The following is a 12124-nucleotide window of genomic DNA, read 5'->3' as shown; positions in this document are numbered from 1 at the left end:
TCTGACCTAGAACTAGGTGAACCTAGTTCAAAATTTGCCCGTCCCAGCCCTCACCTGAATTTGGCTTTGCATGATGATGATACTTCTACTGATGTTGGAAATAGTGGTAATAGTTCATCAGATTCTGATGATGAAAGTGTAACAGGTTATTCCCTTCATGAAGATTTGGTGAAGTGGACCAATAAGTTTTCGATCAAGCAAAATGCACTTGACGGTTTACTGGCAGCCTCGTACCCAGGCGCTTTAATAGTAAAATATATAATGTTGCATTCAGTTATAGTATAGAGGTCAGTTGAATAAAGGCGAGCGCACGGGGATTCAGTTATAGTATAGAGGTCAGTTGAATAAAGGCGAGCGCGCGGGGGTGCTTGGGGTGGTTTGGGGGAAGAAAGCGCCTGGCAGAAAATGAATTAAACATGGCGGACGTGCTTGGTGTAAATGAGGAGATACTTGAAATTTTTAAAAAATTTGAAAGACCGGTACAAAATTCGGTTCTTTCGGGTAAAGTTCTGTGCCCCCACGAGAACTGCACTCCGAAAAAGGAATTCTTCGAAGAAACGGGTATAGATCATCATTATAGAGTGCGCCACAAACACGAATATTCCCTAGCCTTAAAGAATGAGTCTGCGCGCATTGCTAGAGAAATGCACGAGAAAGAAACGCTTCAGTGCCTTGAAAATATTTTTGATAACCGCAGAAAGAAGGTAATGTTCACTTTCATTATTTTTCAGTTTTCTCGTTGTTTTACTATTAACAATAGACAGATTTAGATTGAGGACGCGGACGTCAAGAGGACGTGAAATTGCGCGCGAAGGTCTGGGTCGAGAACGCCGTCGTGTCGAGTACCAAAACAGATTTAGATTGTGTAATCAGGACGTCAAGAAGACGTTTGAAGCGTATTAGAATACAAATGCAGTAAAATGAAAAAGATTCCTTTCACAGGCCCAGACTCACCTAATTTTTCATGATTTTTTCCGACAAATTTGATGGGAAAATTGGATGTTAATGCAAAACAGACATGGTAAAAACCACAACCAAATATTGACAATGTTTTAAATTTATGAACAAGTTAAATTGTATAAAGTTTATTTTATACAATGTGCCTAGATTGTGACTAAAATAGCTGAAGTGAACTTGTAGCTTTAATATTTTGTTTTAATGATTATCCTTTGTGATTGTTCACAATAAACATAATTGATTTTGAAATAAATTTGCCGTTGAATGTCTGTAGTGTACTCAAATTTCGTGATGCTGTCGTGATGTTTTATGGTTTTAGCTGTTTTTTATACGAAATAGTTTATGCTGTGCCAATAGTTTGTGATGGCCCTTGGTGGCTTACAATCTGTTCGCGATGCTTTAATGCTTGCCAGAGAAAAGCAGTATATTTCTAATACCGAATTTATTTTGCTGTTTGAATATAATTTATCCAAACCATTATTTCCATACTGGAAATTTGAATCATTTGATCTGGATTCTTGGGATGATGAAGAATGCAAGATTGAGCTGAGATTTGCCAAGTCACACCTGGCCTTGTTACAGCGTTTGCTCAGAATTCCTGACAAGATCACTTGCCAGCAAGGAACTACATGCTCTGGCAGAGAAGCACTATGCATCTTTCTTAAACGACTAGCTTACCCATGCAGGTATTCCGACATGGCTATTCGTTTTGGTAGAAACCCATCCGAGATATGCCTCATATTTAATAAGGTTCTAGAATTGGTCTATGATGCAAACCATCACCGCCTGGAGAGTTGGAATCAACCTTTTTTGTCACAAGAGCTGCTACAGACTTGTGCTGATGCAGTACATGACAAGGGTGCCCCATTGGAAAACTGCTTTGGATTTATTGATGGCACAGTTCGCCCAATAGCTCGTCCAAAATACTACCAGAGAGAAGTGTACAATGGTCACAAGAGGGTGCATTCGATTAAATTTCAGAGTGTTGTACTGCCGAATGGTCTTACTGCTAATCTTGCTGGGCCTTATGAAGGTAAAAGACATGATAGTACAATGCTTCGTGAGTCACAGCTGCTAGCTTCTTTAAGGGAGGTTGCCTTCTACAACAACCAACCACTCTGTCTTTATGGTGATCCAGCCTACCCATTGGGGATACATTTGCAAGCACCATTTAGAAATAGGGAGCTTACACCTGAAATGAGGGAGTTTAACAAAGCTATGAGTGCTGTGAGAGTCTCGGTAGAGTGGATATTTGGTAACATCACGAAATATTTTAGCTTTGTGGATTTTAAAAGGCAGATGAAAGTACATTTACTGCAATCGGAAAGATCTATTGTGCCTCTGCATTACTCCAGAATGCCCATACCTGTCTGTATGAGAATATTGTCTCTCAAACATTTCAGCTGCAACCACCAACAATTTATGAATATTTTTGGTGATATTTCACTAACAATGTCTCATGGCTGTAGCTTTGGGAGGGAATAGTTGAGAAGAGTGACATCCCTCTGATATTGGCTGACCTGTCACCAAAATGACAAATTTATTGGCAAATCATTCTATACTCTGCCAAAAATATTTCAGTGACTCAGATCAAAAGTAATAGTTACAGCAAAACATATAAATAACACTGCATTAATTAGAAAGTTTGAGAAAAATGGTATATCTACCAAAAATTTTACCCCCCCCCCTCTTTTCAACAATTTTGGTAAAGGAAATGTTATTTCTGGGCAGATTATGACATAGACATAGACAGATATAGACAAAATATTACACATTAATTAATTGGCATGAAGAGTTTGACCTTTAAATAAAGTTGTAAACCTGTTTTTGAAACTGTTCAAAATAATTGACTTAATTCACAATTTAAAACTTGTGTTGTAAATAATTACATATTATAATACCTCAATGTTATGTAATTAAAACTTTTTTTCAAACAGTTTTCCCAAAATTTGTGTTTGCTGTTGCTGTTGTTGCATCATAGCCATCATTTGTTGTTGCATAAATTTAAATTCTTGCTGTTGTTGTTGTTGCTGCTGTTGTTGTTGCTGCATTTGCTGCTGAAGGTATTGTTCTGAAAGCTTCATCTGCATTCCAAATTGCTGTTGTGTTTGCTGCATCACTTGCAGAATTTCCAAATGTTGCATCCTCTGTGCTTCCGTATGTTCTTTTTCTCAGCCTCCTTCACCCTTTTTCTTCTTTCTCCAACTCTATCCTTTCTTGTAACCATTCCATCATCTCCCCTGATTTTCTTCTCTTTTGTGTTGCTGCACCACTTTCACTTGTTTCTCCCAACCTTTTTCTTGTTTGCCCGACCCTCTCCATCGCTCTCTTCCTTATTTCCAATGCTTGTTCTTTTTCATTCTCAATCCTTTGATTTTTAGCCTCTGTCTCATTTTCCATCAACCGATCAGTGTCGTCTTCCATATCATCAATTCTTCCAGCAACATTTCGTCTTCAGTCAGCTCAGCACCACCTTCACCTGTTGATCTCTCTTCTCTGGCCATTCTATCTCGATATTTTTTGATATCATCTTATAGTGGTCTCTTACTGCCCTTGATGTGACATCTTGACCCATAGCACTCATGTTGTCAGCCACCTTTTGCCACTGCATTCCCTGTTCCCTCGACCTCTGCTTGTGGACAAGAACACCCTCTGCGGCAACCTCTTTCAGCAATTCAAGGTCTTTTGCTTTTGACCAAACCATACTGCACCTAGTAAAATATTTAGTCACAATACTAGCAATATAAATAGCATTGTACTCTAGTCAGACATCATACCATTGATACCAACAACTTCGTAATAATTTTAATAATTTTGCAGGTCGGATTTTTAGTTACCTTTTTTTTGGGCAGTCACCTTCCTTGTCTTCCATAGCAAGAGAATTAGCTGTAAAAAATCACAGTTATCTTTAGTTTATATCTTTGTATAGTAATTACTAAATTACAGCAAATTAACAAGGTACTAGTACACTAAATCGATGTTTAATACTAAAATAATATGAAAAGCGATATATAAAAACTATGAAAACTATCTCTGAAAACAAAAGTAAAACCGTATGCCCAAACATTACGGCATTAAGCGAATTCGTGGTTGATGTTTTTGAGTTTACACTGTGACTGTATATATGTTTGTTTATATAACCAAATACCGAAACCACTGCAAAACCGGAAACAAATTTTCCCAAGTAAATTATGCAAATTAAATCAGCTTGATCTGCATAATATACGAAATCAACAAGGACAGTACTTTGTAACAAAGAATAAATTATGACTTTTATTCCTTTACATACCTTTTTTCAGGAACAAAATAAACAAAAAAACTTGACGTCCTAGGCACGACGTGAAAACTTGCTTTTGCCGTCCTGAAAATCACGAAAACGACGTCGCTATAAACACAACGCCATATTTTCGCGCCATATTACGCCATTCAACGTCCTCTTGACGTCCACGTCCTCAATCTAAATCTGTCTAATGTGTCAAGGTATTAACAAATCAATCGTATAGTATCGACGTCGTAGTGTAAAACTGTAAATATAAACTGTAAACTGGTGGGGGGAAGTCTGTTTGCTATTGGATTGCTGGCTTAGCAACAATGGGCATCACAGTTGTTATCACACCATTAATAGCACTATTGAATGACCAGGTTTCAAAATTGCAAAACTGTGGCGTCAAAGTAACCTATGTCAGCTCAACAATGTAAACAGAAGAAAGGGATGCTGTTTTTAATGATCTGACAAAAGAAACTCTTGTTAAATTTCTATACCTGACCCCAGAGTTTGCCCTTTCACCCCAAGCCACTACATGTTTTAAAGTGTTAACAGAACAAGGTATGCTTTCAAGATTTATAATAGATGAGGCACATTGTGTGGATACATGGGGACAAAGTTTTAGACCATCATATGGCCAGCTTAAAGAGCTCAAGTAATACCACAGACCCATTGCAGCATTTACTGGAACTGCAACTTCCCAAACTAGGGAGAGAATAATTGAGAGGTTGGGAATGGATAATCCTGTCACAATTCAATCCACTTGTGACCGGCCAAACTTACTTTTCACTGTTATCCCAAAAAGTGGACCACATTCCAAAAAGGATGTAGTTAAATATGTGCAAGAGAATTTTATGAACATGTGTGGTATTGTCTACTGCTTCAGTACAAAAGATACTGTAGAATTGGCCTACATATTTAAGTCGAAAGGTATTCCAGCTGTCTACTACCACGGACAACTTGGTTATTTTGAAGAGACTGACAATTCTAGGGCTTGGTTATCTGGCAAAGTTCCAATTATTTGTGCTACTAGTGCATTTGGCATGGGCATTGATAAGTCTGATGTTCGATTTGTTGTCCATCTTACAATGCCGAAATCCCTTGAGGAATACTTTCAAGAAGCAGGAAGAGCCGGACGTGATAGTAAGCATGCGCAATGTTCTCTCATGTTCAGGTTTGAGGATAGGAATAAATTGCTTCAGCTTATTACTACCTCAGCATCTGATGAATACAGAGAGCACCAAGAAAATGCATTAAATGCCATGGTTTCCTATTGCATGTCATCATCATGTAGAAGGAAGCTTATTCTTCAATACTTTGATGATGATTCTGAAGTTGTATGTAACAGTTGTGACAATTGTAGGAAACCAACATCAGCCTTCGTAGAATATACACAGCAAGCAATTAATGTCTGTCAATGTCTTGAAGAGATGATTGTTATCAATCCAAAGATTAATGTGAAGCAGCTGGCCCTTACATTTAAGGGTTCAAAGTCAAAACGCGATGTAGAAAGCAAAGGTTTCCACAATATTGCTCACTATGGTGTTGGTCAAAGCGCGTTCAAAAATGATGCGGATGCAATACGATTTGTACAGCACCTTATCATCCATGGGGTTTTAATGGAGAATATCCGTGTTGCAGATGGTAGATTTACTACACCTTTTATAACTCTTGGGAAAAACGTAAAATTGCTGAGAGACAAAAAACTACCTATTATTCTTGCATTGTAGACAAAACAGCTTAAATAAACTTAAACAAAGTAGCTCATTAAAAGGTATAAATAAGGATGTGTACGTCGTGGTACGTAAATAATAGCTTTATTGCCCCTGTGCATAGAGTAATAAATACTATATACAGTATATATAATAATTAAAATCGATATGTACACTTCATTTCCATTTAGAAATTCTAGTATACGTTTCGTGATATATGCAGCCCCAAGTGATCTTTCATTGTGTCCCTAAAGAACCCCCAGAACAATTTTAATCATCTTTTTTCAAGGGCAACGCCCTAAAATAAAGCATACTTAAATATGCCTAATATGCAAACCAACGTAAAATGAAATTGTAGTACCGTGTGGCTTGCATTTTCGCCCGATTTCGAAGACTTACGTCTGTATTCAAAAAGCTCACTCACACTCATTGAGTGTGACATAAATTTTGTCAATGCTGGTCAATGAGAGTTTTTTGTGAATAGATGGAAAGATATAAGGTAAATCACTGATAATCAAGCCACTATTCGGCTGGAAATACCGCCATTGAAACGTCATCAGAAGATTAAGATCTCCCACTCAATGAATTTGTGTTTTTAGCTTTTAGAATACAGGCGTAAAATTTCCAAGGATTTTTAGCAATTGTTCTTGCCACCCAAGATGTCGGACTACTTTTGTGTTACATAATCATTGCAAGAGCCCTTTACACAAATTAAAAATACCGCAAAGATAGATACATGTGCATGGATACATTTAATCCAACAGTTCAGTGCAGCAGTTCAGAATTTTGAATTGTCTGGTGCGCATTTAATACGTTATCCAGCGAGGCTGTCCGAAATGAAGGAAAGCAGTCGTGAAGTTTTTCTTGGAATTTATCTCTTACTTTCTTTTCACCCTTTGAGATTACTTCAGTAAAAGACTTTGAAACTCTTTTTGGAGCTACATTCGATTTATGGACTGGAAACTCGAGTGGCACTTTACCAGGCGTCACTTTAAAAAATTCATTTCTGATGCAGAACCACATCCCTTTAATAACATCTGGCAACAAACTTTGCACATTGTGTTTAGTTGTTTGATAATAATTGAACCCTGTTGGATCATTGTATGCTTTCCTAACAGAACCAAGCAAGTTTAAGTTGCCCATCAGACGCCTGCCATCTCCATTCCTCGTAGCAGTTATGAATAGTTCCAAAAGTGGGCCAAATAATGAAAATAACTGCTGGTTATATTTATGACTATCATCACAATCTCCGGCACGCTTTAGCCACTTTTTAAATTGATCAAGCAGAATGCGATTATGGTTTCCGTCCTTTCGTAAAGCTACCGATAAATCGTTCTCGGAAGGAAATTCGTCAGAATCTCAGAATTCCAGCACTGCTGCAAAACCATAAGCTGAGCTTCCGTCTCTAACTGCTTCCTGGATATGCTGCAGATTCTGTTCCTGAAATTTTCGTTTCTTGAACGCCTCTTCCGTCAGTTTGGACCTCTTCATAGTCGAATGAACCAACTTATGAAAACCACCCTTACCATGTGCCTTGAACACTGCTTCGCAAAGATGTCCCTTTGCATGCATATCGCCTGGTATATCTGTTGACCAACCATATACAGTACTGTTACGGTTTCGGACACTTCTGTTAACCTTGCAGGTTCCAACATCGCCAATAAGTGCTGTTGGAAAACCTTTAAAGTCAGTTCTCTGGTATGCAAAATCATTTTTTCTGTCAATCTTAGTACCAATTTGTGAACCATCGTCAGAATCCATAACTGTTTCGTCAAGTACGCAGGTGTCGGGCATCGGAAACTCAGAACTATCACTATCAGAGGTACTATAATTTTGCATAGCATTGACTAACTCGTATTTTCTTGCTTTAGTATCCGAAGAGAAAATCTCAGCAAAGTCAGTCAACTCCATTGCAACAGCCATTTCCAAAGGATTAGGAAATGACCCAAACATAGCACCACTATGTTCAGCAAAGTTCTCCACCAGAAGTTTACACATATTCATGTCTGCATTGATCACCGCGATCGACAAGGGCGTAGCGCCACATCCCTCTTGGATGTTTGGATTCACACCAACGGCTAAAAGAACTTTAGCGAACACATGATTTCTCTCTTCAACTGCAGCGTGAAATATTGTTCTCTCATATCTATCTTTCGTTTCATTTATTTCTTTCATTTGATGCCTTAGTTGCTGTATCGAAGAATCGTCAATACTTGATTCTTTAATCTGCTGCAATGTTCTTTGGTAAAATGTTTTAAATTGTTCATCTTTTCGCTCTTCCGCTGTTTGGAATGTTTTCTTATTGCCATCGTCCTCACTACTTTCTGAATCAGATTCAGAGGAGGGTGTGCCGGGAGTTGTGGATGAGTCAATAGCTTTCTCGCGTGACGTCAGTTGTTTCTCGAATTCTGACATTTCGACCTTGTGAATGTTGACGGACCGTATAAAGTCGTACTGTATACGTGCAGACACTATGTCAAACTTCTTTGTAGATTTATTGAGATGTATCGCATTAATCTTTGGGCAGGGAATGGAAAATTCTCTTCCAAATTCCTCAATAATTGCTGCTGTGCCTTTAATAGTGGAGTTGTCTTCTAACGACAATGGGAGGTTAATCACCTCTGTCTTCCTCATTTGGGCATTTGAACTAATTTGATGGATAGTGGGAACTTTCAAGACAAATTCCCCCCTTTGTAAATTGGCAAAGTCTACTTTGAAAAGCCACGCGTTTAGCTCCTTTTCGTCCATATTCAGAAAAGGCTTCGGAGGAGGAGGTATTCTATTCAGACAGCCTTCAAGTAACTCCAAGTAGAAGCGGTCACACCAATCGTCCCATAACCTTTTGTGTTCTTTCATGCGCATTGATTCTTGACAATAAAAAGATAAAATAATTTATATTAGATATATATCAGACATATCATATTGACACTTTCTGTTCTGTGTTGATACAATAGATTTGAGTAGGCACAATCGAAGCTCAGCCATTTGTGGGATCAGTAATTGGCCCTAATGCACACAAAATTATGGCGTGTATCAGTGTAACAGGTAAGTTGTTCTACATTCATAGAATATTGCAGACACCAAGTAGATTGATACATGTATGCATATAAATGTGTTCATACTGTGCCCACCTAAGAATAAATTTTCAACTTTTAGAGAAGCAATATCCGTTTGTGACATAGTCGCCTTTACTTTACGAGACAACAGGTCTTCGATTCCTTCAAGATTGGGAATTATTGCAGCTCGACCAGTAAAATTCCACATTTTTGGACCCAATGGATTTAGGAGTCTGAGATGTCTTCTCTTTCCATGGTACATGTTAATGTTATCCATCAGAAGAATAACTGGTTTTGTGATGGGGCATTTTTCGGCAAGCGTTTTTGGGAATTCTTTAAGTTGTTTGTCAAGGAAATTGTTTCTAAATTTTATGGAGAAAATAAACATTCAATTCCAATGGTAACATTTTAAAAAATACTATCTACAGTAAAACTGTTTGGTTATACTACATGTATATAATATTTCCAAAGGGACCAAGGGTGCAAAATGAATAATTTCAATAAACTAATGATTGAAAAAAGATTGCTTAAATACAATATACATACAATGAATCCCAATGTGGAGTTAGTCCAACAGTATTCAGCAGATTGACAAATTGCTTTCCAGCTTCATATGTGATGCACACTAATCCAAGTATCAACCATATGTCGTTGTTGCACTTTTGATTTCTAACACTGAGAAGCAAAGCTAATGCATTGACTCCACATGTTAGTTTATACTTGCATGTCTTGTGAACTCTTTTAACAGTAGAGTCTGTTACCAAAAGTGTTTGGATAACACTCAGCAATAATGGGCATTTTTCTTCAAAATTTTCAAGCAAGTTATTGAAAATGTTTTTTTCCAATATACTTTCAATATTACTACATCCTTTAAGTCCCAGGCAGCAAATCTTTTCTAACTCTTTCACTTCTTTATTGATCTGTTCTTCTTGTGTCTTACTAATTGGTTGTTCATCTTTGCTAACACTTAAGGCAACTATTTTCTTCTCATACATTTTTACCATTGCTGAAGTCATGGAAAAGTATTGATGCAGCATTACATTATAACTTGTTGTAAGCTCTTTAGCTCCATCAAAATTCTTAGCATCCAATGCATTGGAAATAGCATTTCCACTTTCAGCCAGGCGCTGCTCTTTCTCGCTAATTTCTTTACGTAATGTCTGCATATCTTTGTCTTTTACGCCAAATAATTGTTTAGGTGAATATTTTCTTACATTTGATTTGAATGCCACATTGGTGCAGAGGACTCTGCATTAGGTGTTAAGAAATGTCGGTATATTGTATTTCAATCATATTTATCCTACCTTAGGGCTGACTTGCACAATAAGTTTAAGAATGAACTAGGTTGAGGCAGGTATGGGGTAAAAACAATAACAGGTGAAATTATATGGCACATGATAATAGTGTAAATACGAAAATGGTTACAAAAAGGATACACTGACTTATTGGCAATCATAGCACTCCTTTTAGTTGCCTCTGGAAATAATGCTTTAATGGCTCTGGTAAGAATACTTTTCTGATCATCCATGACATCCAGGTATTCCATTAGCACAGACTGTTCCACATGATCATCTGGATTCTCTCGATACTCCAAAATTTCCTCAAGTTTGGATGCCAGTTGATTTCTCCTCTGACTGCATTGTCGGCTGGACAAATTTGATGCTGAAAATATTTTTTTAATGTTTGTTTAAACTCAACCCCCTAAACTCAAACTCAAACCACTTGTATATTCCTTTATTGGATGAAGCAAAACTAACCTGCAAATCGCTTTGATTTTGGCTCATTCGAAGCTTTGGACTCTGGTGTCAATGTGTGTTTTCCGAAACCAAGCTCCTCTAAATTACTGAATGAGCTACTTGGTGAATCATATTCAACTGTATCATGAGTGTCTAAAATATATGTTTGCATTGCTTAGTCAGTTTATAGTTAGTCTTTATTATAACTAACAGTCATATAAAATATATTCTTTATTACCTTCTTCAAAATTAATTTGTTGAAACGATGCATTAAATTCATCATCAGAACTTCCTTGTGCTATTGAGGAACATATGTATACATTTTAGCAGAAGAGATGTCTACATTATCCAGTATTAAAAACTGTTGCCTTTAGTGCCTTTGCCAGGAATTTTAGATATATGCAAATTAGTACGCAATTTATGTATAAATTCCATTTTTGTCCTTTTAGAATCCCCCTATAACATTTGAACCTATTAAACATACGTTTTCCCTACCAATAAAACATATAATTTTATTTAAACAGAACAAAGGAAGAGTCTGTGACTCTGCGCATTAACAATACACTATACATTGGCGTAAAAATATTCAAAACAAGCCGTATAATATGAAGAAAAACAAAACTGTATCATCAAATACCTTCATATGATGACTTTCGTCCTGCGTCGTCCATATTTTTTCAATATTTTAGCCAAAATAGAACAAAAAGCACTCAAAAATAATATTTTGCAGAAATCTACACAATTTTGCAGAAATCGACACGTTTTCTGCCAGGCGCTTCATTCTTCCGTCGCGTCCACCCAAGCACCCCCGCGCGCTCGCCTTTATTCAACTGACCACCCCAAGCACCCCCGCGCGCTCGCCTTTATTCAACTGACCTCTATACTATAACTGAATCCCCGCGCGCTCGCCTTTATTCAACTGACCTCTATACTATAACTGAATGCAACATTATATATTTTACTATTAAAGCGCCTGGGTACGAGGCTGGTTTACTGGTACTGCTAAAACGTAGTGGTCATCCTAATTTGCCAGGTTGTGCACGTACATTACTGAAAACTTTAAGGACTGTTTCCATTCAGAAAAAGTCTGGAATGGATTATGTATATTTTCCACTTGCTGCTCAGTTGCTCGAGCATTTTAAGAGATATCCTGTAAAAATTGTTCGTGGGGTGGATTCACTTGAGATATCTTTAAATATAGATGGCCTTCCCTTATTTAAGAGTTCAAGCACAAACTTATGGCCAGTGTTGTGTGCTATAGTGAACCTGTCGTAGTTTAAACCTGTCGTAGTTTTTCCGGTTGTACTGACATGCGGCAAGTCCAAGCCTCAGGACTTAGATTTTTTAGATGAACTTATCGATGAATTAGACAATGTTTTAAAGAATGGAGTGCAAGAT

General features: G+C 37.4%; 2 protein-coding genes across 2 annotated transcripts; one reads left to right on the top strand and one right to left on the bottom strand.

Annotated features, from left to right (window-relative positions):
* Positions 1-4500: 4500 nt before the first annotated feature.
* Positions 4501-5952, top strand: LOC114534787 (ATP-dependent helicase SGS1-like; the record flags this gene model as incomplete). The annotated part of the gene is made up of 2 exons (XM_028556257.1): positions 4501-4655; positions 5109-5952. Coding segments are annotated over 2 exons (999 nt in total), but the record flags the coding sequence as incomplete, so codon positions are not given.
* A 4343-nt stretch (positions 5953-10295) lies between these two features.
* LOC114534786 lies at positions 10296-11454 on the bottom strand. Its single transcript, XM_028556256.1, has 5 exons — positions 11364-11454; positions 10965-11024; positions 10748-10879; positions 10433-10652; positions 10296-10305 (listed from the first exon to the last, which is right to left on the bottom strand). The coding sequence occupies exons 1-5, from the start codon at positions 11395-11397 to the stop codon at positions 10296-10298; spliced, it is 456 nt and encodes a 151-aa protein (XP_028412057.1). The 5' UTR covers positions 11398-11454.
* Between the last annotated feature and the right edge of the window lie 670 nt (positions 11455-12124).

This window comes from Dendronephthya gigantea, unplaced genomic scaffold (genome assembly GCF_004324835.1).
Source record: "Dendronephthya gigantea isolate DGI-Jeju-01 unplaced genomic scaffold, DenGig_1.0 000106F, whole genome shotgun sequence".
NCBI classification, from domain to species: Eukaryota; Metazoa; Cnidaria; class Anthozoa; order Malacalcyonacea; family Nephtheidae; genus Dendronephthya; species Dendronephthya gigantea.
Note: the sequence above shows the minus strand (reverse complement) of the source record. Positions and strands in the feature narration are given on the sequence as shown.

What these genes read in the sequence shown, in the direction of transcription:
- LOC114534786 (XM_028556256.1), bottom strand. Translation starts at nt 11,397, where the DNA reads ATGGACGACGCAGGACGAAAGTCATCATATGAAG. An exon ending in ACGAAAGTCATCATATGAAG is followed by an intron (nt 11,025 to 11,363) that starts GTATTTGATGAT and finishes GTTCCTCAATAG; the next exon opens with CACAAGGAAGTTCTGATGAT. An exon ending in AAAATCAAAGCGATTTGCAG is followed by an intron (nt 10,653 to 10,747) that starts GTTAGTTTTGCT and finishes AAATATTTTCAG; the next exon opens with CATCAAATTTGTCCAGCCGA.